This window comes from Osmerus mordax, chromosome 27 (genome assembly GCF_038355195.1).
Source record: "Osmerus mordax isolate fOsmMor3 chromosome 27, fOsmMor3.pri, whole genome shotgun sequence".
NCBI classification, from domain to species: Eukaryota; Metazoa; Chordata; class Actinopteri; order Osmeriformes; family Osmeridae; genus Osmerus; species Osmerus mordax.
This window is the reverse complement of record NC_090076.1, coordinates 5560387-5587263: the sequence shown is the minus strand read 5'-3', so window position 1 is coordinate 5587263 and position 26877 is coordinate 5560387. Positions and strand designations below refer to the sequence as shown.

The 26877-nt window shown below is 50.7% G+C and overlaps 2 protein-coding genes across 3 annotated transcripts in view; both read right to left on the bottom strand.

Annotated features, from left to right (window-relative positions):
- Window positions 1–4391: 4391 nt before the first annotated feature.
- c27h1orf52 (chromosome 27 C1orf52 homolog) lies at window positions 4392–6220 on the bottom strand. Its single transcript, XM_067230590.1, has 3 exons — window positions 5788–6220; window positions 5256–5463; window positions 4392–5143 (listed from the first exon to the last, which is right to left on the bottom strand). Exons 1-3 carry the CDS (start codon window positions 6091–6093, stop codon window positions 4989–4991), a joined length of 669 nt encoding a protein of 222 aa, XP_067086691.1. The 5' UTR covers window positions 6094–6220; the 3' UTR covers window positions 4392–4988.
- A 2437-nt stretch (window positions 6221–8657) lies between these two features.
- Window positions 8658–26877, bottom strand: part of ddah1 (dimethylarginine dimethylaminohydrolase 1) — a 39903-nt gene continuing 21683 nt past the window's right edge. Inside the window, exons 2-6 of one of the 2 annotated variants that reach the window (XM_067230453.1) lie at window positions 18017–18116; window positions 17256–17329; window positions 15629–15748; window positions 10486–10629; window positions 8658–8793 (exon numbers count right to left, since the gene is read on the bottom strand). In XM_067230453.1, the coding sequence (XP_067086554.1) occupies window positions 8677–8793; window positions 10486–10629; window positions 15629–15748; window positions 17256–17329; window positions 18017–18116 (555 nt within the window). In that variant the 3' untranslated portion in view covers window positions 8658–8676. Of the gene's footprint in view, window positions 8794–10485; window positions 10630–15628; window positions 16113–17255; window positions 17330–18016; window positions 18117–26877 lie in introns of those variants that run through there. The other variant, XM_067230454.1, reaches the window with a different exon arrangement.

The window sequence follows — 26877 nt, the reverse complement described above, 5'->3', positions numbered from 1 at the left end:
CGCAACTTCGTGCGCAAGGAATGGGTAGAAAGGCAATTAGACTGTATTGTTTTTCTTAATAAATTGTTAACTAACTATGAGAACTATGAAAGTAGAATGCGCTATTGGGCTAAGGGCAACGTCATAGAATGGGTGAGAAAAAATATTAGGCTTATTTTAACGTTAGTTCAACATGGACTAATGTCTTTTTAATTGAAATGGTGGTTAGGTCCTATTTAATAAAAATGCACTTCTCTTACTAAGTGAAAATACCAAAATTGCACCAACTAATTTTCATCTACACCTGTCATTTGTAAAAATAAAAAAAATTTGCTCACAGGAAAAATATCTCCCACAAGTGAGTGAGAGAGGCAGGGATGCAATTACACAGAAAACATAATCACTTGAAGCAATTACCACATGAAAAGGGCAGATTTGTATCTTTATTCTCATTCATTCATTATCTTTATCTAAGATGAATCTGAAGTGATCTCCTGACCTCTTTGTCTCCCTGAAGCCCCAAGGGATAGTGAAAATGGTCACAACATCTTTTGAAACATACTTCACCATTACCACACACACACTGACACACACACACACTCGTCACACACAGCCAACATTGCAAACGTGACATACCCCCAGTCTTCCTTATAAGAAGAGACTAGAGTACAATGTCTGAAACGATTGAGAGCCTTTATTGCTAGGAATCCCCATCATCCCACCGCCACCCCCCCTCCGTAAAACGCGATAAGCATCTGTTATTGCTCTGGAGCCATGTAGACCTGACGCCTGTGCGTGCCTCCCTGACAGATTAGACCTAGTCTGGGCAGCTATTTACAGGTCAAAGCCTGCAGGCACATGGGAGGAGAGAGAGAGAGTGAGAGAGAGAGAGACAGAAGAAAGAGAGATAGAAAAAAGTGATTGCACTGTACAGAAGAGAAAATGGGTGACTGACAGACTACAACTTGCACCGCGGGTTAGAAGTCAACAATGTATTTATTGTGAAATAGTGGACAAGATGATTGTAAGATAAATCATGTTCTAACAACATAGTATGTTTCCTGTCAGAGTTCAGCTGAGCCCATAACTATCTATGAATTGTGTTAAAGTCAACATTGCTTCCACCAATAAGTATACCGCTTGGGTGGAATTAAGCTCAAATGCTATCTGAAAGTCCATGGCCGCTTTAAGCTATTGACTCACATTGCTCTCAAAGTCTGACAGAGACAGTTCCTTTTTTAGTGGCGTCCATGTAGTTAGTTGTAAGTTGTAAGTTGCTTCTTGCTTGTCATCTCATGGTTCTCATTCTGAGGCTTTGAAAAGAACTGCTGTGGTTATCTGAGAATCTTGAGATATTATGGCACTGTTAGACCTAGACCTGGCCCAAACCCTTTGAACTATCAATTCACATTGTGCTCCCAAGTTCAATGAATCCAACTTTGCACTTATGATTAACCCAAGGAACTTCGTCGAACCCAAGAAACACACAAAACACCTAGCCACGAGTTATTTCTAGTTTCCTAAACGGATTCGCGAGTGGGGAAAAGAGGAGGCTTTTCCTTTACACATGGTCTATCCTCAGCTCTTTGAGGCAGAACATCTGCTTAGCTGCCTGCCATTCAGGCCTGCTTGACTGGCGAGTAAATGAGAGAGAGGGTGCTTGTGTGAGAGGCAGTGTATGGTTGAGAGTGTGTGGGGACAGGAGGTCCTGCAGCTGTTGGGGCTCTCCTCCCGATGGCAGTCTATTGTTCCCGGACTCTCCCCCCGATTTATTGGCCTTCCCTTTTCGAAATGCGTACCGCGAGTAAATTGATGTCCTTGACCACGCAGTCTTTCTCAGGGTGTAAATTAGACTGGATCCCTGTCAGACTGGCGTTGCCAAGGGACGCCTTTGTGCTTCCAAGCCACCATTCTTTTCATAAGCATCCCGCCATATTCCGCTCCGGAAAATATGTGAGGATGGAAACAAGTCTTTACAATTATTTTCCAAATTGTACAGGCAAAACTATCAAAAGTTGCCAAATCAGACACACATGATACGACAATTGATCGGAATTCCCATTGAAAGTATTTTAATTTACCAGTGACCCTGTGACACAACATTTGACATGGAAGTAGAACCCTATATACTCATAACACAGTAGATGTGACACACACACAAAAACAATTATTCCCCAAGCAAGGCAGTGAAGTATCTACAGTACAAGCTTCTGGTGCTTGTGTCAGGTAATTAACCTGCTCCAGCCACTTAAACCTCTTAAGGCATGACAGGACAGGGCAGAGATACCTATCTCTCCCATTACTGGCCTGGCTAATGCTTTGGCTACCACTACACCCCTCCTCCCCCTCCTTCTGCCAGCCCCCTGCCCTGCCTTTGTCTCCACTCTGCTTTATCAACAGACATCCACTGACATGTTTATCATGACAGAGGTCAGACTCCCTGTCTCCCGTCTCTCTCTGCTACTGTTCCCCCATTTCAGTGGAGTCTGGCTCCACTGGGGTGGTTGAATAAAGACCTTCCCCTGGATCCGCCGACTGGGGGCCTCATTGCTCATGAGCCTGTCCAGCCTCGCCCCGTATAGTGAATACTGACCCTTATATCGCCTGAAGTAAGGGCAGGTGTATGGGGAGAGTGGAACTGGCAATTTCACATCCCCCCTCCCCCCTCACACACACACACACACACACACAAAACATAATCATTACGATGATTATATTGTACATTGAGATAACGCACAGTGCTTTTGATGTGCGCAAAGCCGAACATGCGGCCGCCTTACATGAAATGCCCCTGATCCGGTATGGCATTCCCCCGTAACATCTGTTTTAGGCCATCTAGCACAGTCAGCAGAGTGAAAAGCAACTGTTTGCTTCTAGAAAACATCTTCCCCAGGCCCCTGAGTGTGAAGAGACGATTCAGCGCCCAGGCATTCCCAGCAAGCCACATTGACAGCTCTCTATCCTCACACTTAGCAGCACTAAGGGCATAAATATAGAGCCCCGAAGCAGATAACAGCACCAGCCAAAAGCAGGGATTAAGCCCCCCCTTCGCTGCCCATCATCAACCCCTTCACCTTACAGTAACGTGCGTAAACATCACCCTTTTTCATTGCCAAGTGTCAAAAGTGATCCATTAGCAATGGTGGAGTGAAAGTACATTAACTGTGGGTGAGATTTAAAAAAATGCATCAATATGTTTACAACCGAAAGGCCACACTGTGCCTCGTGTATACAGTCAGTGTGTGTGCTTACTGAGCATGTACCATCTGTGACAGTGCGGCTTATGAAATATACACTCAAAATCAAGTTCATATTGGCCAGTCTTTTACAGTAGACAACAGTCAAACATCAGGACCTGATGTTAGTTTCCTCCAGGATCACAATGACTCGTATTGAGAGACTTGTTGCTCTTGTTGGTCAGTTGTAACGGTTTCAAATTCTTGTACTCGCTGTGAAATATTTTACTGTTGATTGTTTTTTCTACAGGTACACTCTTGCACTCTTGTGGGGAGTTTCATGTTGTTCAATTGTTACTTGTTTAACTGCATGCTCTTATGGTTCTTCCCTTTGGCACTAATTTGGTTTTCCACCATGTATGTTTCATGTTTTGGCTGCTCGCAATGTTTGGGGCTATCTCGTTGTTATGATCAGTGACCTATGCTCTTTCGTAAAGCTATAAAAGCGTCTGCTAAAGGCAAATGTAAACGCCAAACATATTTCCAGTCACCCACTTTTCAGCTCAGCTCCAGGAGGCCATTATCGCTTGTTTTCCTGGAAAACCACTGAATATGAGGCATTCTTGAACACTGATAGACGTGCCTCGATATCCATTTATCATACAGTGAGTCAGGCAAGAAGAGTTATTTGTTCACAAATATGCCCGATAAAATGTCAAGCCCTGCTGCTGGGTTACGTTTCAGACATGGCCAGGCACATACCTGGATACTGGAATTTTATCAAAAGCATATTTACTAGTATTTCCTGTCAACGGACGATGACAGATAGACCCGGAATGCCTCTGATCACGAAACCGTTGCAAGCAAGTAACAGAAACAACCCTTTTTTTGTCTTGGGCAAAGTGCAAGAACCCCATTATTTTTGCTCCATTGCTTGCTAAAAATGTTAATGCACATCAATCAGAAGGACTCCTGACATAAAGCTATGTGTATAAAAACAAGTCCAGATAAATGGAATATTACTGTATACAAGGCCACAGAGAGAATTGTATGTTTCATACTGAATACAAAAAGATGTGAGAAAAAAATTCTGAAAGATGAAAAGCCCTTCTAAAAGATCACAAAATTGATTGAGCATTAAGACTTGAACACATTCGATCTTAGACAAATGTGTTAATTGTTAAGATACAGCCCTTCTATTTTGATCAGTGACTAAAGATAACAGCCCTCACAAAGTTCTACAACCATACACGATTTATTGCATCGTTTGTGTAATACAGAGGCATTTATAACAAAACCAACCTACTGTCAACATGTGGTTGAGTGTAAAATATGGCAAACATGAAAGGGCAAAATGCAATAGTGGCTCTGTTGTGCCATCTAGTGGAAAGTAGTATATCGTTATTTTCATGTTAGAATCCCGTCAACACTATAATCGATAAAAATAATTGAATATCTTACATCAAATACTTTGCTACTCAAAAATAAAAGTTGCCATATAAAAATAAATTTGCTCATGTGTGTAGGACATTGATCTAAATGGGGCCTCGTCTATACCACTGAACAAGAGAAACACCCGCACAGACTGAAAACAGGTTTTCTTCCAGAGTCAGAGAATATTCTACTCATGAAAAGGAGTTCAAACCAAGTTAGGATGTATCACAACAACAACGTCTATTAAATATATCCTGGATAGACAGGGTAGACAAGCACTTTTAACCAGGGGCTGGTCACAGAGGAGAGGAGTGTCTGGGGCAGAGCTTCAGGAAAGTCACTGAGGATTAGTGGACCCAGACACAAATTGAGGCCCATGCTTCATGGAGGATCTAGGCCTCACTCGGCATTCTGCCGGAGGATTCTTTTCTCTTCTTCGACGAAGCTCTTGTCAGAGGTGGCTTGTCCCATATCCCTCTTCCTCTTCTCCTTCTGCTGGAAGCTCTCCACCCGTCGCTTCTTGGCTGATAACGACTGCGATTTATCCTCGCCGTCTACACAGGGAGGGGGGCACATAAACAAATCACTCGACTACAAAGTTACACCGATCGACCGCGTCCTACGTGCGTGGCCCTGTGCGGGCCCCTAGGCAGTCGCAGTGCTCACCGGAGTCGGAGAGCTGCTCCTCTTCGGGCACGAAGATGGCGTTGCCCGAGTGGGGCTTGGGTGCGTCGTCGCCGTTGTCTTCGTACACGTTGGACCACTTGATGGCCATGTCCATCCCAGGGGGGGCCCCCTTCTTCTTCTCCTCGGTAGCGTAGGTCTGGGGAGGGGGGACGGCGTTTGTCTTCCATGGTTTGAACTCTTTTGCGGGCTGCAGTGCAAGGAGTGGAGAGAAATATCATGAGGTGTAGGCCTATTTCATTGTGAGTAGTTTGTGAGCAGCAAAAGAGTACCAATGGCAATGCACAACAGTGTGCATGCTGTGAAAAATACATTTAGGCTACTAGGCACTATGACACAGGTATGGCAACGTGGTGAAGTATACACACAGGTCAAAGATGTCCAGTGCACATTTTATTTTTGTCAGTGCAGCTGCATGCAAACACATGCAAGTGGTTTCCATCTAGAATCCAGATTTATCTAGCCAGTTTGCTGTAAAATCATCCAGCTATTTAGTTACAATGGCCAGGCCTACCTCTTCAGGGGCTTTAACAGTGCGGCTCTCCCAGTCTATTTGTTTATTCAGTGGATTGTAGAGAAAAGACGGTTTGGACACCGATTTAAACAGATCGTCAGGTTTGGGCAATGGAGCTCCACTGGATCCCCTCTTGGTGCCCTGTTGGGGAGATTTCCCTCCACTTCCAGAGGCAGCAGTCCCCTCTTTTTTGCCCGATTTCTGTCGGTCCTCATCCGAATCGCTGCTATTGCTGTCGCTACTATCACTCAGGTCATCGTAGCTTGAGAAGAAATGGAAGGAGTCGGGTTTCTTTTTATCAGACATAATAAACAGATGATTTCAGAAGCTGGTTTAAAGGTAGAAAGACCTGTACGATATTATTCAGTCTACGCTTTTTAATATATTTACTCTGACTTTACTCCATTTTGAAATAAGCTGCGTCGAAGACGTAAAACGTTGTGGGCAACGTAAAGGAGACGCGTTGCCGTAAAACAGTCCAAATTAAGTTGTAATTTTACGGTACATTTTCTCCCACAGTCCTGTATGGTACGGTTACAGATGGTTCCATCCTCAGTTTCTTAAATTAGTCATACTGTAGGATGAAAATAAAATACAAGGCATGGGTTTGCCGTTGTTCTACAGCGACACTGTTCATCTCAGAATGGAGCATACCTATCTGGCCACAGGAGGGCAGTAGAGGGCTTTTTATCTTTATAACTTTTCATATGCAAAATGGTCACACACATCTAGGCTTTGTCAACCATAATAACAACACACAAAATATTGATTGTTTAATTTTATTGTACAAGGTGGATAATCAGCTCAAATCAGGTTGGAGAGGAAGAGGGTAATTAATAAATGCTAAGCTCTGGCACAAAACAATTGCTAAAACCAAACAAAACCGAGTACCTAAATCACACTGAAAATGTCAAAACAATGTCATGACTAATGTATGTTACGGACATAAATCAACTTAAACATAACAATTACGGATAAATTAAGTAAATATCTCCATTTTTACCACATGCACCAGGTCAATACTGCCTCCCTCTGTAAGTGTGTGAGCTCTGAGCTGGACACACAGCAACTATGGTATCATCACCAGGCCTGCCAAAGGCCTCCTGTAAAATATACTGCTAGTGTCACAAATTACGCTTTTTAACGGCAGGTCATTGGACCCCATTGCCAGACTGTATGATATCACTGTCATAAATTTCCCCAGAAATGTCTATGAGGCAATAGCACTGAGAAAGAAAAAGAGAGAGCGAGTTTAAGAGAAAATGAGTGTTTACTGGCTTACAAGCCGCTCTTCCAAAAGGAATTCTTTCCATGTTTCATCACGGTTCGCTCGCCCATCCCCAAGCGGCCATAGTGCACATCGGCGCGGGGCTGAAGCACAGGCAACAGGACTGCCAGTGACATCACTTCCTTGGAGGACATTGTTTTCATCGGCATCACGCCACGCGACAAAAGGTGTCAGTGAAACAAGAATAAACCCAATGTGTACGGACTCTGTGAAGATCACACGTGTGTGCATATGCCTGTCTGTGCTGGGATCTGATCTGCGAGTCATCGCTGGGAATGTTCTGATCCTGGAACACGCAGGGATAAGGCAATGTGGGGAAGAGAGATCATTATGATACACTAGTACACAGCTGTCATTGGCCGCTAACTGTGGTAAACATGCTGGAAGAATTCCGGCTGCCGCCCTGTTGGAGTGTACCATCACTCCAGCATGAATAACAGTTGGTGTCAGATCATATTGTATGAACCCACAGCTCACACCGATTTCACAGTATGTGCTAAGACAAGGAGTGCAAAAACCGATAGAGGCTGTGAAAACAGTTGGCACTGGTGTCTTCCCTGCTGGGAATATCCGTCAGATCATTTCAGATTTGAGCACGCAGTGGATGCGAGGCCACGATTGTTGGTAAGGGCTATATGGTGGCAGTAAAGTCAAAACTAGTGATATTAAAAGCCCACATGACACACAAGGCAGGGACACATTCAGCCCCTAAACAAGTTGGGGGTTTATGTAATGAAAGTTTAATAAGGGGAGCGGTCCTCATTGACGCTAGATGGAATAACTAGCACCACCATCACAGCTGTGGACCAATCAACAATCATGTTAGATAGTTAATCATTAGTTCTGAGGTCAATTAAGTGCTGAGTAAAGAAAAATACCTTAAAGGCCAAATTATTTCCTTATTAATTTAATCTACGGTTAATCTCTGGTTAATTAAATTAACTTGGGTGTCTTCACAAAAATAGCTTCCTATTTGTATGATGAGAGTCTAAAAATAAATAATTACAAATATATAGACCACTTGGCAGTTTGACAGTCGTTATACTTTTGTCTTGCTGTATCTGTGTTAGTACATTTAATAGACCTACAGCACACATTCAAACAACTTGAGCTGTCCTGCTTTTAAAAAGGCTTCTATCAATCATGTTAATCAACACTGCAGTGTTATAGGTTCTTAGAGATTTGTAAACGTTGACCAGCAAGCACAAGGATTGATTTACACAAGTACTCTAAGCCAGAGAAGGGGGTTAGGTGTTTAGTGTGTGTAGAGCAGGAGGTCTCTCGACATGGCATGCTATCACTTTTCCTGCACGACGCTACTGATTCGGCATCTGCTTTCATGTCCTCGCTCAAACCTGTAACCAATGGCCAGTAACGAAAGGAAACAAAATCGGATTCCCAAATTAGTTGCGTGTGTAGGGGGCAAGAAAGGGATTGTTAACCACTGGGAATTGTCACTAAACTGCCCTGACCAGATGTTGAGAACATGATGCTACCACATGGGGGAGGGACCACTCCTGCCCTAAAAGACCAAAAGACCCCCCCACCCCACCCCATCCATCCACCCACCCACCCCCACCGCCTCCCCCTTCTGAGCATGCTCAGTTGTTGGCCGTCTTGTTGATGAGCACGGAGCAGCAGGTGAGGGCTCCGTCCACTTTCACCTTCTCCATGTTGGACACGGGAATCAGCATGTGGTCCTTCAGCTTCTCAAAGACCTACACGGACCCCCCGGGGGGAGGGGAGGGGGAGGGGAGTGAGGGGGGGGGGGGGGGGCAGAGGGGAGGAAAAAGAACAGACCGTGACCGGAGGACAACAGGAAGCGTTTCAAGTGTTTTACCTGTTCACGCAACGGAGCCTTGCGAATGCCTTAAGGGTCCGAACGAACGTGTTCAGAAAAAAGTTCCCCGTCTCTTGCAATAAGAGTGAGAACTATTACGACATCCCAAAAGGCCCTCATAAAGCAATGTGTCACTCTGCACTGTTACTTTTTTTTTCCTTTTCCAGAAGAAAAACCAGTGTTTTCCTACAAGCCTTCCAGGCCGAGATCCTTTTCTCTCTCACACTCTGACTACCCTCTGGCCTGTGATGCTGGGCCTGGGTTTGTCCAACCAGCAGGGACCACAGGTCACAGACTAGCCAATCGCGTTCTCTTTTCCTAACGCACCGGGTCCTACTGTTGCCTTCCTATGGGGCTGTTCGTGTTCAGACAACTGAAGGCAGCGATGCTAACCATAAATGAGAAAATGCGCTTCTGCCAAACTGGAACATAACCCGCCTTTTACAGCATGAGTCTCCCCAAAAGAGTCTCTTTTTTTATGGGAGTCTGAGCACACCAGCTGGGTTCTTATTACTAAGGTATGAATGTAGAAGGAGGGTGGGGGCGGGTAGAGGTGGGGGGCAAGACAGCCCTGGCCGGGTGGGGGTGGGGGGGGTTACCGTATTTCACAGAGGCTTTTGTGTGTTCCGACTTCTTTATCTCCTCGGCCGGTCGGTTCTGCCCGACCGTAAAGATGCCCCCCAGGACTAACCCCCCCCCCACCCCTCATGACCCTGTCACGCCCCCCCCCCCCCCCCCCCCCCCCCGCCTCCCCGGCCCCCCCAACCCTCTCTCGTGACCTCCTGCCTTTGTTTAAGTAGGGCTGTTATGTAACTGTGCACGGCTAAAAATAGCCCCCCAAACCAGGAGTTTCAGGGTAAAAAAACGTCCAGTCTTAGAAAGCAGCAGCCTTACAGAGGATCCAACGTTAAGCTGACTCGTTTCCAGCTTCTGCCTTTTCTCACTGTGTGGTGACAGTTCTCAGGAGGAAAAATGTTTTCTAAACCAACCGCAGTCAGCGCTGCTGCACAGCATGGGCACGCCAAACATGTGTGTGTGTGCGCACGTGTGTGTGTACGCTTTGTGTGCGGGCGAAAGAGAGAGTTCTGTGTGACTAACTTGCACAACCAAACACAGTACTCACTAATCTTCTGCAGGAGACGGCGGGATTTTATAAGGTTCGAGTCAAACTCCCTCCCAGTCGATGATCCGGAAAAATATTGAGCTCTTTGGAGACTCAACAGTCATTCTGCACCCAAAAAGGCATCATTTCCCAAATTCTTCCCTCTATAAATAAATGCTGGAGTTTGGTTCTGACCACAGGGTACATTCTGAGGTCTCGGTGCTGTCTCTGAAGATTGCAGGGTGTTGGCTATGGCCGTTTGTGAATGGGGAGTTCGTCGGATGTGTTTGCGATGGCTTGTGACGGAGACGTATCTTAATGATACGGCTGCTCCCTCATTTTCGAGAACCGCAACAGAGCACGAGACGATCGCGTCTCATTCTGAGGTAGCGTGGCGCGTGGACCTTTCCACGGGTCGCCTTGAAAAGGCGCTGTGTGTGTGTGTGTGTGTGTGCGTGCGTGCTTTACCTTGGCACTCTCTGGGAACTCTTCTGGCGTGCAGTGCAGAAGAACATGGCCTTTGCTGGGCAGGTTCATGTAGATGCAGTTGGCCGCTATGTCGTCGGGCACCGTCAGCTTGTCGTAGCGATGGTCACTCATCTGCTGAATGATCTGAGAGACGAGACAGGCCCCGAGGGGGGCAAGCCGTTAGGGACAAACCTAACGCCGAGGACGTCGAAGGTGGCTGGGAAAAAAGCGAGTCTTATATGCTGTCGCTCCAAACCGCTATCTAGGCCTGGGCCTTAATGGAGAACACAGGATAAGACAGACATTCTTTCGCAGCAGATGTCATGTTATTTATGTAATCTGATGGTCTGGGGAGAGGGACACGGCGGAGGCTTCTGCCAAGTGGAAGTCGAAGCAGCGAGGATGTTATGACCAGAATGCAGGGCAGGTGTCTCCAAATGTTTATGAGCAGAACATCTGCGGATACCTAGGGAGGAAGAAGGTGGGGAGGAGGCATGGGGCAGAGGAACAACATTCGGGAGGTATTTCGAGACGTGGAGAGCGTGAGATCTCCACCAGATATGGCCTCGCCCGGGTCCCCGCGTCCTCTCCTGCCTGCCCCTCCTCTCTCTCTCTCTCTCTCTCTCTCTCTCTCTCTCTCTCTCTCTCTCTCTCTCTCTCTCTCTCTCTCTCTCTCTCTCTCTCTCTCACTCTCTCTCTCTCTCTCTCCTCCACCCCACTCTTCTACCTCTCTCCCCCACTCCCTCTCCTCTCCACATCTCCTCCCCCCCCCACTCCCTCTCTCTTCTTCTCCATCTGTTCCCCACTTCAATATCGTGCAGAGAGGGGGCTGGCCGGTATAGAATAGAGAAGGTTAAGATTTGAGGGCCTGGTTGTGAGTGATTGTGGTCGTCCATGATTATAAATCTTGGAGAGAACTTGACCCCTGGCAGCGTCCCGTGTCTTCCTCTGTGGTTTATGTGCACAACGGGCTTTGTGGCCGGCCGGGCCGGTGTTAACACATTCCACTCCACCCTGGGGGCCGCCAGGGCTGGGGGATGGTGGGGGTGGGGAGGGGGCGGTGGGCTGTATCTCCCACATCTGCCCCTGGAGGGGTTCAGCGAAGGACCACAGACACCTCAGATCACGCCAGTGTGTTGCGCGCGTGTGTGGGTCTGTTGCGTGTGTGCGCGCGCGTGTGTGTGTGGGTTGCGTGATCGCGGCGGCCCTCGAAGAAAAACCCCTGACCATGTGCGTGACCGCGGGGGCTGAGGCTCTCACACACAGGGGGGATTAGCTGTCCGGACGGGGAGCTGGAGGTACGGCCGCCCCACCTCAAACATCAGCCCCTCGCTCCAGAACGTTCCGAGAGCCCCTCTCCTCTCGCCAATCAAGGTGGAGCCGCGTCGCACGCTACTTGACGATGGATCCGCATCTCACACCACTTCGTCGAGGGGTTTGGGGGGGGCCACACCCGAAGAACTGAGACATACGAGCAGGATTATGTTGCCGTTCGTTCATTCGGAGTATGTTTTTGGCGTCCAAAAGCTCTTACCGTTGGCCCAGTTGCAGTGGGTGCGTGCCAAGGAACAGCGTGTGTACGAGACACAGTGCATCAACATCACGTCTTGAAAACATCACAAGTTCACATTATACCACGGGAAGACATTTATAAATATGCTGTGTAACGCCTTGTGCCCTGAGAGTAAGGGTTTTTGAGGAGACCGGAGTGATCCCCAGTAGATCATCTCAAGAAGATATAGAGGAATTCTTTTGAAAGGAAAAAGCCTTTCTGTCAGGCAAATGCCGAATCCAGACTTCCGTCGTACGCTTTTAGCAGCAATACCGTTTTGGCTCTCAGCACAACCCGAGAAAACAAGGCTTTTTTTTGTTTTCTCTGATAGGATTTTACAACGTTAGCCCTTAACTTGATACATTCTCTCCTGTAGTCCTCCACAAGCACACCGGCCAGGAGGAGGGCAGCGACTGAGCTCTGGACCAATGTCTGTGCAGCTTCTCGACAATGCTGTTACTATGAGAGGCGGCAACTGGAATGTGCACCGTCAACGTACCTCAACAAAATATTTACTGGAAGGTCATGAAATATCCTCAGAGCAACGGAGAAATGCCGCGCAACAAGAGAGCTCCGACTATTTATTGTAGCGGATTCCTTTCTACGACGATCACCAGAACACGGTGTGTTTTGGATCACACTTGAATATTTGTAATGTTCACACAGTAATCTCTCCTTAGCAGCCTTTTAAAACGTTTTTTTTTACAATGGCTCTTTTCATTGGTGGGTTAGGGTTAGGGCAACACAAACAAAATAGTTGCTAGCCAAAATGCTTCCAAGCTGTAATGCTTGAGGGACCTGGGGTGTGTGATTATGAGTATGTATAATAGCTTCCTGTTGAAGTCATTACTTGTGATTGGTCTTTGACACATATCTTTACCCTGAGAACACCCCGTGATTGGCTAATGCCGTGTGTTTATTTCGAGCCCCCTGAGGCGCCTAATCAGGAAACAGAAAGCAGGAATGACCTGCTGCTACCGCTCTGGTGCTGCCCTGTGGTGTGGGTCTGCATCCAGACTTGGAGGGGGGAGGGGAGGGGGCTGGGTTGGAGTCGAAGGGGGCGGTCTGGGAAACGGGCCCGGTGGTGAGCCGGAATCAGGTCTGCTAGCTCGAAAAGCGCGCGCGTGAGAGAGAGAGTGCGGTGAGAGCTCCGCAGCCGGTGACAGCGAGCGAGTATTTGGGGAGGATGACTTCACGGGGTTGAGGCTTGGCGGTGACAGCAGTGAAGGGGGGGGGTGGGGGGGGCGGCGATTGTTATGAGTACGTCTGGTTGATGGAATTCATCCGGTCAGCGATCTCATCTTGGGAGGGCTAAACATAGTGAGGACGTGTTCAGGACACACACGGCGAAGGTCGCCGGCGTACACAGTCGCACGCTCCGGCGTAAACACACACGCTCTCTCTTTCTCGTTCACACATCCACACTCTCTCTCTCCCACACACACTCTCTCTTGGTCACACATGCACTCTCTGTATTTCTGTCTCTCTGTCTCTCTCTCTCTCTCTCTCTCCCACAAACACTCTCTCTTGGCCACACACACACACTCTCTCTCTCCCACACACTCTCTGTCTTGTTCACACACCCACTTTCTACTTCTCTCGCTTACACAGACACTTACTCACTCACTCACTCACACACACACACACACACACACACATTCTAGACCCTGTGGAGCACACAGCATCATAAAGTCAGGACCCTCGTATCTCCAGACATAACAGCACAGTTCAGTACAGTCTGGGTCGGCTGTCCGCGATGCTTTTAGCCAGTAGATAAATACACCTTCCACACCCCCCATCCTCATCCCAGCTAGAACCACCCAGAACTGCCTTCTTCTTATCACCGCCGGGGTAGGTTCGCTCACAAGCACCCGGGCTCCAGAGCATCCAGACAGCCAAGCCGTGTTATCATTAAAGCTCCATTCACAACAACCTCTTAACATTCATTAAAGTGAGCATTCACGAGATCCTGCCCCTGCCATAAGAACATTACCTCGTAAAAAAAAGCCCTGGGTCGGCCTGAATTAGCGGTGCTCTAAAACCAGAGCTAATTGCATAGCCACGGGGCTGACGTGAGCTGCAGTTAGGAGTGCTGAAGGGGTCCGTGATTAAAGCTCTCCAGTAGCTGATTAGCAAACAGGGTGGATATCTGAATGGCGTTTAGCGTTTACCATTAGTGAATCACGATTACGTATGAAACGTAATTAGTTGACCGCAACAACTTGGGCATATTAGTTTGGTTTGATTGGTGGGTTTGGACACCGAGCAACGTGAACTGTTTTAACTCATCTGATTGATGAGCGTATCGTGCTCAGCATGTGATTTGATCACAGTAGTGTAGCGTGTGTGTCGATGGTTCCTTTGGGCTAGCTGATGGTTTTCCAACCCTGTGCAGCTTCTCAGCCAGTAGGGGGCGCTGTTTGACTGGAGGCAACAGAGAGGCCTAGCCACTGAGAGGAAGGCCTGCTCTGTGTGCATTTGTAAGGCTCAACTACGGCCCTTTGTCACGTGCCAGGGTACCACGGCAATATTCAGCCGCGCGGCCACACGCAACAGTGGAAACGTCGGCCTCCCGCGTGGGCGACCTCCTGCGGTTCTCCCGCGAAAGCGAGCGGCGTGTCGCGGTCGAGGTGTTCGCCCTGGGGCCGTCGCCCCAACGCACGGCGACAGCCAGGAGGGTCATCCGAGGTCTGTCATCCGAGCTCCCCGGATGCCAGGCGTTGGAGGGGATCGACGGCAGCGCGATCCGACACGAGGCGGAGCGCCCCCCCGATGCCGACCGCGATCCCACCGACGAACTACCGACGACGCAGATGGATCGAGAGGGATTTCGACCTGACACGATCCCAGAAGGGGGAACCTGCTTGCGTTCGGCGAGGGGGGGGCGGGGTCTGTGTCAACACGTGCGGTGTCTCGTCTTGCAGAGTTACGCAGGCTGAATGCCTGAGGGGGGACTGAGAAGCGCACGGCGGTACACACTCTGACACGCGGCCAAACGCTGGCGCCCGACCAAAGCAAACCGTGCGAGAGAGAAAACGCCCGCGGGGCCTGGCTCTGGCGTCGCAGGTGGCTGTCGATGGCTGCAGTTCCGATCAAGAGGTTTTTGGGTGTTGAGGCCACGTAAATAAGACTACAAATCCCAACTGACCTTGAAGCATCGATCTAGCTGGGGGGCCTAGGAGGTGGTCTTTAAAGATACCTGCCATCGATGCTACTAGAATCTTCTGTGGTAAAAAAAGAGAATAGAAGCTATAGACCCAACCTTCACTTGATTCTCATGAAGAAGCTCTGAGGTTTCTGACCCGCTGCACATTTAGAACATTCTAGAGATCAGTTTAGTTTGAGTGTAATGTAAGGGAGCTCTGTGTAGGGGGGTATCAAAGCTATTTTGCATGGTCATGTTTTCCTGTTTGAGCTTATTGGAACGGCCATGGACAGAGTTGGAACGAAACACGGAAGTGTGACAGCACTGTTCTCTCTCTCGACCCCAAAAAAACTAACGCACACAATACACACACGAAACACACTCAAACACACGGCAACACGCAAACACAATCCCACGGTCACAAACAGACACACACACACACATACCTTCAACGTTTTCTGGGCCGGTTCGCTGGACCCTATCACGATGAGCCCCGGACCCCCCATGCTGCAGAAACTCTTCAGGTGCAGCCCTTCCATCACGGGGACAGTGGACACGGCATAGTCCTGCGGGGAAACACAACCACACTGGGTACCATGTCCTCACGGGCAGACCATGGACCACTGGACGTGAGACAAAACAGACCTAACCGGAGCCCTAGATGGGGAACACATGGGAGAAGCGGGATCCTAGATAATTTGATGTGGGCTGAGTGTTGGAGAGGGGTGAGGTGTCAGGGTCTACGCTCGCCTGGAATGGGTCGCTGCAGACTCGGTGTAGGCCGCCGTCCTGATTGGCTACACATCGGAGGACAACGTCGGAGCCGTCTTTCCATTGGTCCGGTCCGCGGCGAACGCTCGACACTCGCTCTCCCTCGGTCTCTCTCTCGCGGATCAAAGTCAAACTCCCTCGGGAAACAAGCAGCGTTTCCTGAAGAGTTTGGAACGTGCAAATACTCCTGTCGTCGGGGGTGTTCTTTCTGCCGCCCTGAGCTCATTGGCTGGAGTCGGATCAATCGATGCTGCCGCTCTGCAGAGCCGTCCCGGTTTGTTTTTAACGGACGAGAAGGTGCTTTTTCGCGACTAACCTCCAGTCGGGAGAAGTCGGGAGGTGAGGAGTGTCTAGCCCTGGCATTATCGCCAGACGCGATGATGTCACCCACTTTACAGCCCTGGAGTTCAGTTTAGTATTGGGACGCTGTCAGATGCACGGAGCAACAGAGAGGAGGACAAAGAGGATAATGTTTGCCATACTCTCTCTCGCCCACGCTTTTGAAGAAAACGAATGAAGGGAAGAAAATCGACGAAAAAAACGATTCCGCTTTGTGGGACAGTCGTGAGCCCCCGACGGTGAGGCAGTAACAGCCGGTAGCGATGTCTCCCCCCCGCACCTTAACCTCCCCCTCCCCCCCCCCCCCCCAAGTCTCTCGGCCATAAAGAAGAAGAAAATGTTCCTCTGACACATCTGAACCCACACATCTGTCCTTAATCCCGGACCTGAACAGAACAGGCTGTGAAATGATCCCCGGTTCGATAAACGGGGGAAAACAAGTTGGGCAGGGGGCGGGGGGGGGCGGGGGTGAAAAACCTTGTGCGTTTTTGCCAGAGATGCATCGCCGAGGCTCGACCTATCGAGGGGGAAAACGAAAAAACACAGAGGCCTGTGTTGTCAGGAATTCAAATTAGACGCAGGAGAGCGCCCCGAAAAAAACGAGCCTTGTTGAGATAAGTGTTATTGTGAGCACGTAACCTCGAGGCCTTGTGCTGGGGTCTGTCTGCTTTTGACAGTTGTTCTCCAGCAGAGGACGGCGAGTCCAGTATTCTTAGCTCTCATGGGTGGACAGGAAACAGTGTTCAGTGCTCAACTCCACAGTCGGCTCTGGGTTCTCCTGTCTCCAGGGCCGTTAAAGCATCAATTAATGTCACTGACCAGCTGATTCTACATAGATTAACCAGGCCCGAAATCAATAGCTGATTACAATATCCCGAGGCTACCGGAGACTGGAGTTGATTAACGCCGTGATTACCTTAGGGGGCAGATGCTAATGCCCGAGAACGCGCCGCTCTCACTCACCTTGAACGCGTCTGCGAGGATCTCGGCCCCCTTCTGATTGGTCCGCTTGGAGAGGCCCACGAAGAACTCTCTACCTGCGGGGCAGCAAGCAAGCGGACAGGCGTGGGGGGGGGGAGGGTTAAGTGCGGTGGGCAGCACAGTTTTGCTGAGAGAGGGTGGGGGTGGATGGGTGGATGGGTGGAGGGGGGGGGGGGGGGTTGGGCGGAGGGGTCAATGCTACGGAGCGACGGGGGCCTGCCTGCTAAGCTACTGGCAAAGCGGGCGGCTCGGCCGCGATCTTGCCAAGGGGAAATGTTTCGAGCCCTGCCATGCGAAACCCATTTCAGCTGGAGGGAGTGTAAGCAGAACCAACGTCTCGACACTCAATTAGGTGTTCTAGTGTTTCCTCCCCCCCCCCCTTAAGCCCTACACAGTGGGTGACCCACATTCAGCTCACCTCACGTCGGTAACAGAATGTACAGAAAGCGAAACCCCCCCCCACCCCTGCCCCCCCTTCACGCTCGCTGTGAAATCCCAGTTGAACAAGAGAGCTACTGTGACGGGGAGTCGAATCCGATCGACTGCTCAGTGCCTGAAGACAGGATTCCCTACGATTCGATTCGGGTCGCCAGCCACAGGTCACTCGATGTCGCTCAGGTGGAGTTTCGACGCCGAGCCCCAAAACATGGGAGCGTCGAGGGGCAGCATACGGGGACGAGGGTCAAGGGGGGGTGGGGGGGGAAGGGGGGAAGGGGGGATGGGGGGGACGGGCAACGTGTCACCTGTAAAGAGGACGTCCCCTCCGTCCAGAGTGGCGTTCTCGTCGGTCATCTCCACGATGTTCAAATCCAGCTGCTTCAACGCCTGCCTTATGGCCTCCGTCTGCGAGACACGAGGAAAATAACATGCGGGTTAAAGCACACACACACACACACAGGCACAGGGAGGAATACAGAACCGAGATCGCGGCGATCGTCTATGAGTCCGCCAGCCCTCCGAGCGATGCGAGAGCTTCTGAGAGCTTCACACGGGCCAACCGATACCGAGGGCCGACGGTGTCATGTCGCGTCAACAAACGCTGACGTCATCGCGCCGCCGCGGCGCGACACAGAAGCGTCCGGACCATCGGAGACGGGCCCCGCGCGCAATAAAAAGCGAAAAGGAGCCTGTCCAAGAGATCACCCTGACATCATCTCAGTGAGCCACGAGGTGATGTCATAAGAGAGGAAGTATGTTAAACTTTTACGAGGCCGTGGCTTTGGAAAAGGACTGCAGGAAGAGACCGACACAACCCCCCCCCCTCCCCCTGGGTTATCCTGGATGACTGGAGGTCAGCGGTCCCTTTTTTTTGGGGGGGGGGGGGGGGGGGGGGTTCAGGAAAGAGCAGCTGTTTGGTCAAGTATCTGTCACACACGCCCTCTGACCGCCCAGTGGGGTTTTACTGTCCGCGCTTTGGGGGTCCCGCGGGAGCAGTGAGCGCGGGGGCCCGTGTTTAGCGCGGCATCAGTGTTTCCACAGCCTTATCTCACCATGACCTCAGCCTGTTTCGCTAATCGAAGGCTTCTGCTTCTCCTCACGACAGTGGGGCCAAGGCATGAGGTCACCCAGGTAGGCTGCCATGCAGAGAGCCCCCCCTCCACCCCCCCCCCCCCCCCCCCCCCCCCCAGCACAGACGTTCAGCAGTAGATAACACGGCAATATACAGACAAGTCTCCTTTTCTCAACCCAGCCACACACGCGCACATAAACACACCCACAAACACTTTAGGATCTCTATTAGATCTGCCGTGAAACCGAATAACATGAGAGGTCCCATCGACCTTTATGGGCGTAGTAACTGTTGATTATTTTATTTTTTTCTCGATGGCCGTGTTTGTTCGGAGGGGTCTTGGTGCCATTTGGACGACCTCCTGCACCCCCTGGATGGCTCGTGGATACACCAGCACATGTGTAAAGTATTCCGCCAGTTTAACACATGGCCTGCCCCTTCATCCACTGTGGCTAGGGTTGCTAGCACCACACAAACTCGACCGCTTTACAGCACCTCCATGAGCAGTGAAAACTCCACTCCTCCTCCCCCCCCCCTCCCCTCTGACTCCCCCCCTCTTCCCTCCTTTCGAAACGGCCGGGACACCGTGTTCTTTTTACCTATGGGTACGTCGCATTGACAAGTTCCCGGATGTCGCGTCGGGATACAGGGAATATAGCGAGGGAGGTTTTGGGTAACGTCTTCGTGGCTCTGCACAGCCGCCACAGGGGCAGAACCACAGCCTCCCTCACGCTCATCTCCGTCCCAGCCTGGCCTCCGGCCCGTCTGCCTCTATTCCGTTGCAGCTACACCGCCAAACCCCCCCCCCCCCCGGCCTCACTTAGCCTCGCCACCACACCCTCACCCCCAGCCTCATCCCCAGCCTCGATGTGGCACCTCTGCTATCACAGCTGCGGTCTCTCCGGGAGTGTCCCAGCGCCCACAGACCAGCCCTTTACCTCAGGACTCAGGCATTTCCTCTTACATCACTGGAGGGGTGGGGGGGAGGTCCGAAGTCTGTTAGGGGCCCGCCAGTCAGGGCCATCGACCCCTTAACACTGACGTTGATGGGAGAGGGGATGGGTTGCTGGGGGGAGAGGGAGGGGGCGCTTGGGCCTTCCACCTGGAACCAGAGAAGTTCTGGTTCATGTGTTTACATTGCACGGCTGAGAAATTGACAACAGATGGGAACGTCTAGGTAAGGTGTGCGAGCTCAAAGCGGTGGGCTGGCGGACTGTACGGCTCCCCTGGTAGCTCAAGCGAAACTCAAAGGGCGTACCCGCGCAGGCCAAAAAGTGTGGAGGCACTGTAGAGTGTCTGACATGCGACGAGGAAGTTTCCTGGTTCAACACCTTGAGGATGTGACAGCGGAACAAACCTGGTCAGGTAGAGAAACCCCAAAGACAGCCAATCCCCTTCCTCTTTCGCCTACCTGGAGTTCAGCGGCACGGAAGTGCATCGTTTACCCACCACATCTGCTCCCGAGTGTGTCAAATCAGAAAAGGGTGTGTCGTCTGAACATGTAAGCCACGATGAATTACAGTGTTCTCGAGCTCCACAGAAGGGGATGTACATAAACCGATGTAATTGCTCCAAAATTGCGTAATTGCCTTATGATGTCATGTACGGGCTGCAACAGCTTTTGTGACATAATTTACTCATTTATATTCCCATTATGGTCTTAAAGTCTGGCCGCAAGTACGGATTGGAGCGTTCATTGTTCTTCATCTCGGCACAGAATGGATTTCAGGTTAGTACATGACAGGGAACTGTGAATGAATTGTCAAGTGGCCATTCGCTCTGCAGCATGAGTTCTTCCCTGTGGCAGATACTGGGGACATAGTGTCTTGGTTATCGCAGCTGTGACAGACCTGTTGGTGCTGTACCAGCAATGGACGCCAGCTCGTTAGCGAAAACTGCGAAAACTGAGGAGAAGCAACTGACGTTGCTTCTCCTCTCATCGCCAAAAGAGGCTCCCTCTCTACCAAAGCTCCCAGACTGAAGCACACAGGGAGAAGAATTGACCAGATTGTCATTATATATGCTGTACATTTGTGCACACAGTACGTTTTTTTTTTTTTCTGCAGCAGCCAAACAGGTGATATCCGTGTCCGGGGAAATGTGGTTTACTAAGCCAAGACTAAGTTGGTAGACTGTTGCTATCTCAATACACCCCCACATTGTAAAAATACGGCAATTGCATTCAACTCAAAGGTTAAATATTTGTATTTGTTTATGTAATGGAACGATTTCCCATCCCTGTGTAATATTCCAGCGGCAGAGCATGGTCTTTCATTACAGTTAACCATTCATTTAGTGTTAAAATGGCAAAGAGTCAACTGCTGGTCTGCAACTAACTATTTTACCACCCCCCCCCCCCCCCCTAGCCCCCCCCCCCCCCCCATTCTCTGTCCTTTAGCTCCAGACACGCACGATGGGGCCAAAGAATGCACCAGGCCAGCGTACCCATGCAGTTAGAGGCTATTATCTCTCCCCGGGGACACCTAATATCCCACCCTGGCTGGCTCAAGGGACTGGGTGCCAGCTCCGTTCCCCCCGCCCCGCTCCCCACTCCCGGGCACGACACGCTCTCCGCTCCCCCTGAGCTGCACTGCCCTGGCCGGGGCCACACGCTGAGAAGCGGGCCCCCTGCTTTGAATAAGAAACGTTTTTTTTATTTTTTTTATTCATGAGGTGGGGAGGGGGGGGGGGGGGGGCGCATTCCTGCCGTTCCTGCACAGACAGGGGAGACGGAGCAGAGAGAACCGGCCTTTTATTTGGGCTTTTATGGACCCTCTTCTTGCCCTGCCGGACCCCTTGCCGATATCTCATCTAATTGCTAAAAAGCACTGTGGGCCAGATAGATCTGGGAGGATTCCCAATGGTAATGGAGCACACAATGGCATTCCTGAGGCTTGGCAAGCGCCCCCCTCCCCCCCCCGTCACCCTAGCCTCCCTCGCCCTACACACTCCCACGCTCCAGCGCCGGGGACGCTGCATCCCCCCCCCCCCCCCCACCCTCCCCCTACCCCCCCCCCCTCAGCCTCACACGGAATGACATTCCCTCTCACAGGTGAGTTACAGAGCACTCAACAGGTCTGAGGGTCGACGCGACAATGACGGAGGGGGGTGGGGGTGGTCGCATGTCCCTCGGCTGCAGTGACGCAGGTTTCTCATCATTGATTGGCCGGCGGGGGCCAATGATGAGATTGGCCCCCCCGCCGGGGCCTCTAGTCTCTCTCTGTAGCCCGCTCCACGGAGCAAAGCGACTGTTCACACTGACTCAAATGACTTATTGCTTAAAACACACTGCTTTTGCACTGCACCACAACATGGTATCTTGTACATTTGTATTTTTTGTAATATTTGTATTTTTGTATTTTTATATTGTAATTTACGGCAACTTATATTTATCCCACTTAGTACTGCTAGTTTATGTACCCTTAGTATAGTTAGTCCACATATTTAAATTTTAGGTATATGTTTATTGTATGCACCTTCCTGCCAAAGCAAATTCCTTGTCTGTGCAAACTTTCATGGCGAATAAATCCCTTTCTGATTCTTTCTGATTCTGATTTATCGCGCACCGAGTACGCGTCGCTTCGTTGACCCCCGAAAAGACGCCCCGGCATTTCAAACGTCCCCCTCTTTTGCAGGCACAGGTTTTATAAATCAAGACTCCTGCGTCATAGCGAGTGCCTTGGCTTGACATCCGTTGCATGGATGATGATAAAGGATCGCGCTAATGCTCAGAAAGTTCCGGGAGGAGGGAGGTGGAATGCAGGAACAACAAACACATTTCAAGCTATCTGCGGACAGGAATTTGAAAAAAGACGTTTCAGACTTTGTTAGCTATGCAAAACACCCAGGAGGATAAGCCTATCAGATCGGTCGAGCTTTCAGTCCAGATCTTTTGACGTCATGGAAGAATCGCCGGGAGAACTCTCTTTGTTCACTGGGTAGGGGTAACTGAGCCTAAATGACTCAATCACAGATCTGTCAAAAGGTTGGGCACGGTCGGTGATTTCTCCAAACTATCCGAAAGGGTACATTCAGCGAGCGTGTTTGTAAGCACTAATGGATCCTGGCAAGCGCCATTGTGACCTCGATGGCCATCAAATTCTCTCTTGCCAGCCCCCTCTCAGACAAGAGCCTGAATATGCTGCGAAAGCAGGCTTCCATGGTAGCGAGCGCTGTCGATACGACAGGCCTGTCATCTCATCGTTAATCGACTCGTTTCCCAGTGAGTCCTCTCCTGTCGCGGCGGTCGGTTTTCACATTCCTGCAGCGGGACTCCGTTGGCGCCGCCGCAACCGGTGAACGGCAGACTCGCAAGACAACAACTCGTTTTTGAAACAGTCGAGGACAAAAAGAAAAAAAAAGAAAAGACAAAACGAAGAAGAAAGAATAAGAAGAAAATAAACTCTTGATGCTTTGTCCAGGCAGGAACCAAACAAATCCCAGGGAGACATCGGAAAAATACCTGTGGCTAACCGAGCCATGACATACCCCCCCCCCCCCCCTCTCTCTCTCCTTTCACAACACGCTCTCATCTACTTTAAGATTACATAAATGTTGACAAGTAGGTCAGTGTGTGGCATACAGTAACAGTAGCTCTTTCTAGAAGGCCCCTCGCACCACCAGCCGCTGGGATCTGGCAACCTAAAGCACGGAGGCCACGATCCAGCCAAAACACCTCCCCTTGATGCCAGCCTCTTTTGAATTCAGACTCCTGGGATATCGGGACGTGAGGCGGAAAAATGCCCCCCCGCGGCATCTCGTTGAGCCTGACACATTTATAGCTTTGCTGGGGGTGGATGGCATGCCAGGGGGGGGGGGGGGAGGGGGAGGGGGATTATCGGAGTAAGCGGGCATTGTGCTGGAACCTTCCCATACTGTGGCGGAGTTACGGGGCGAGATACGAGAAAGATCGAGAGAGAATAGGAGAGAAACACGGGGGACCTGACACGGGCAGGGACCCTCTCTGCGCCTGTGTTCTGTTCCCGCTCCCGACTCTCCAAGCGAGCCAAGGTGACACCCCGGGCAGCCCTTCTCCTACCCTCGCCCGGGGTACATTTCGGCGTCCCCAGGGGCGTTAGGCAAGAGGGAGACCATTATCCCTCTTGTTTGCCATGCGGAAGGGGTTTATCGGGGACACCTGCGAGCGTAGGCATCGGATCGGGCATTCAGAGAGGCCGTTTTTCTGTCACGGTCATTAGATCCGACCTGTTGAGGCCTGGCTTTGTCAACAGTCAACAATGGAGGAGGCTCGGATTGAGTTTGGGGTTTTTATGGCCCCAAAAATGGCCGCTCCGCACCAAGCTGCGTGAAAAGGAGCCTACGTGTTCTGATGGAACAATCCAGGGGTCATTCACCGACCTTTATCCCAGTTTGACAACTATTGCAGATTGAGACAAGGCGAGCTTAGTTGAAACGGTGTCCCGTTCTTAACGTGCGATTGAGTTGCTTCGCACACACAACTCCAAAAACAAACTGTAGCATCGGCAGCCTGGCCGACCAGGCAGAGGTCAGTCTCAGGGAAAATAAAGGAACTCCCTCCGTACATCAGTGGAGCTGTTAGACTGTCGGCTCTCTACCTCACACTGCGCCGGCTCCATAAATACAGGGAGGCCTAGGGGCAGGGAGCGCTGCGAGGGCCAGTGAGGAGATGGGGTACCAGTTGCCCCGTGTCAGAGCTTAACGGCGATCTTAGAATCAACAAAGATGTTCTAGTACACGCACTCTCCACCTAGTTCCCCCCCCCCCCCCCCCCCCCCCTTGTTGCCCTCGGAGGCTGTACCCCCATTCACCACTCCCTTAACCCTTGTGTTATCTTCGGGTCATTCTGACCCATCAGTCATTGTGACCCACCGTCGTATTGCGACAACTTTACCGCATTCAAAAACAAAGTGAAGCATTTTCTTTTAACCGGTGGGCTGTCTCAGACCCCCCACATTGCGAAGGCTAAAAGAAAATTATTTTAATTTGTTTTTGTATTGGGTAAAATTGGGTAAACACAACGATGGTTCGTTATGAACCTTTGGGTCATGAGACCCGAAGGCAGCACAAGGGTTAAGGTAGAAGAGGCAATAAACATCACCCCCCCCCCCCACTAAGGATGATTACAGTGGAAGGCCCCCTCAACCCCCGTTAAGGAATAACAGGCGATTCCTCTGGGCTGCTCTGTACCTCTGTCACTCTCAACATACAAGAGGCTCTTAGTAAGACAAATGCCTGGCATTCACTCTCAATGGGCTCTGTTAAATGCTTCTAACAACACGCCATGAGTTTGACTAGAGCCGTTTTTCGTTGTTTATTTTAGGACCGAGACTTTCAGCGGCAGAGAAATGAATGTGGGGAGTGTGTGTGTGTGTGTGTGTGTGGGGGGGGGGGTGTACCCCCAATATACTCTACGTCTTGAGTGTACAATGTATTTGTACTTGTACTGTGGTTGTGCAAACTGTGTTACTTGAATTGCTTGAATTTCCTTCTGGACCCAAACTAAGGGGGGGAAAAAGGGAAACAGCAATTGAGAGTTCTGCCCCTGAACGTGCAGGAAGTGAACGAGAGGCTGTTCCTCTCTCCGCCCACACGGAGGCTCCGACAGGCCCTCTCTCTCTCTCCAGCTATAGTGGCTCGGGAAACCCAACTCCCGGGCCACCTTTGGCCTACCCGGGCTGCTCCGCGGGACCACCCACGTCTAAGCTCGCGGCGTGCCTCCCGTAGTGGACCCGCGTCTTGTGTGTTGACGGCTCTATGAGCTGGGGGTGAGCGGTGGGACGCGAGCGCGGTCTGCTTTGGCTTGAGTGGGGAGCCCACTGACGTAGGCCGGGGGAGACATAGGGCCGAGTACGACGGCAGGCCGTTGGGAAAAGGGCCCACACACGCCGTGCTCGTCTGCCGCGCCGCACAAGGTGTGCACTGAGCGCATGGAATGTCCAAACAAACACTTTCAGGCTCCCCTTTGATTTATGACTCTGAGAGGCTGACCCCAAGTGACCTTTTCTAGAGAGAGAGAGAGAGAGAGAGAGGGAGAGAGAGAGAGGGAGAGAGAGAGAGAGAGAGAGAGAGAGAGAGGGAGAGAGAGAGAGAAAGAGAGAGAGAGAGAGAGAGAGAGAGAGAGAGAGAGAGAGAGAGAGAGAGAGAGAGGGAAAACAGCCTGTGTTGACGCTGTGAGTGCCGTCAGAGACACGTACTGTAAAGGGGCGGAGACCGGAGGGCAGGGCAGCTTTTGCCTGCGGGCCATGCAGCAGGGCCATGCAGCAGGGCCATGCAGCAGGGCCATGCAGCAGGGCCATGCAGCAGGGGTGAGTCACGGATGGGGAGGACGATGCTAACGCTATCGCTAAAGGAATCCCCCCCCCCCCACCCCCTTAGTCCTCCCCACGCAGGAGAGGGGACGGGGGTGTGGGAGAGCTCGCCTCCCCCCCCCCCCCCCCGCCACCACTTATGGAGGACAGAGAAACCCCAGAACCATTGGGAACACACTGCTGAGTCATAGCGAGATCATGTAAACCTCGCCTCGCTAGAGACAGAGCCGAGGGATCTCTTGACACCTCGATTACTGGATGAACATTGGTGGGAAAAGATGACTGTCGTCCGCCCCGTTCATCACGAGCTAAGTCATCGGCGGCGTGGACCGGTTACGAGGTCGTACTCCTGCTACCCTTGTTCATTTTTTTTTTCGACTTTGAGTGAAACTTTAATTGACATAATTCCATTTCATTTGTCTTTGGAGGGGATCCAGCATTTGTTCCCTGCCGCATCCATAACAATAAAATGAGGTTGGAAACTCACAGGGAGCCCTGCGGTAACAGAACACCATTCCGCACGGCAACACCCAGACTTTCCAAAGAATGCGATGGACGTGTTCCCAAAAGGAGAGAGAGAGAGAGAAAAAAAAGAGAGTTTTGCCAGTCAGAGTACGGACTTACTGCCCATTAGGAGGGATTTCCCCAAAAAGTCGTGTAAAGTTAGACCTATGGGAGGGGCTCATATGGAAAAAGAAAAAAGTTAGAAGTGTGCGTTAAAGAGAAGAAGAAAAAAGGAGAGGGGAAAAGAGGGGGGGAAAGAGGGGGGGAAGGGGGGAAAATGGACTGGGCCATGAGGTTTCCC

Bases quoted from the DNA above. Each gene is read 5' to 3' on its own strand.
- c27h1orf52 (XM_067230590.1), bottom strand. From the start codon at position 6,093: ATGTCTGATAAAAAGAAACCCGACTCCTTCCATTTCTTCTCAAGCTAC. The intron at 5,464-5,787 runs GTAGGCCTGGCC...CTTGCACTGCAG, and splicing joins CTGTTAAAGCCCCTGAAGAG to CCCGCAAAAGAGTTCAAACC. The intron at 5,144-5,255 runs GTGAGCACTGCG...CTCCCTGTGTAG, and splicing joins GGAGCAGCTCTCCGACTCCG to ACGGCGAGGATAAATCGCAG.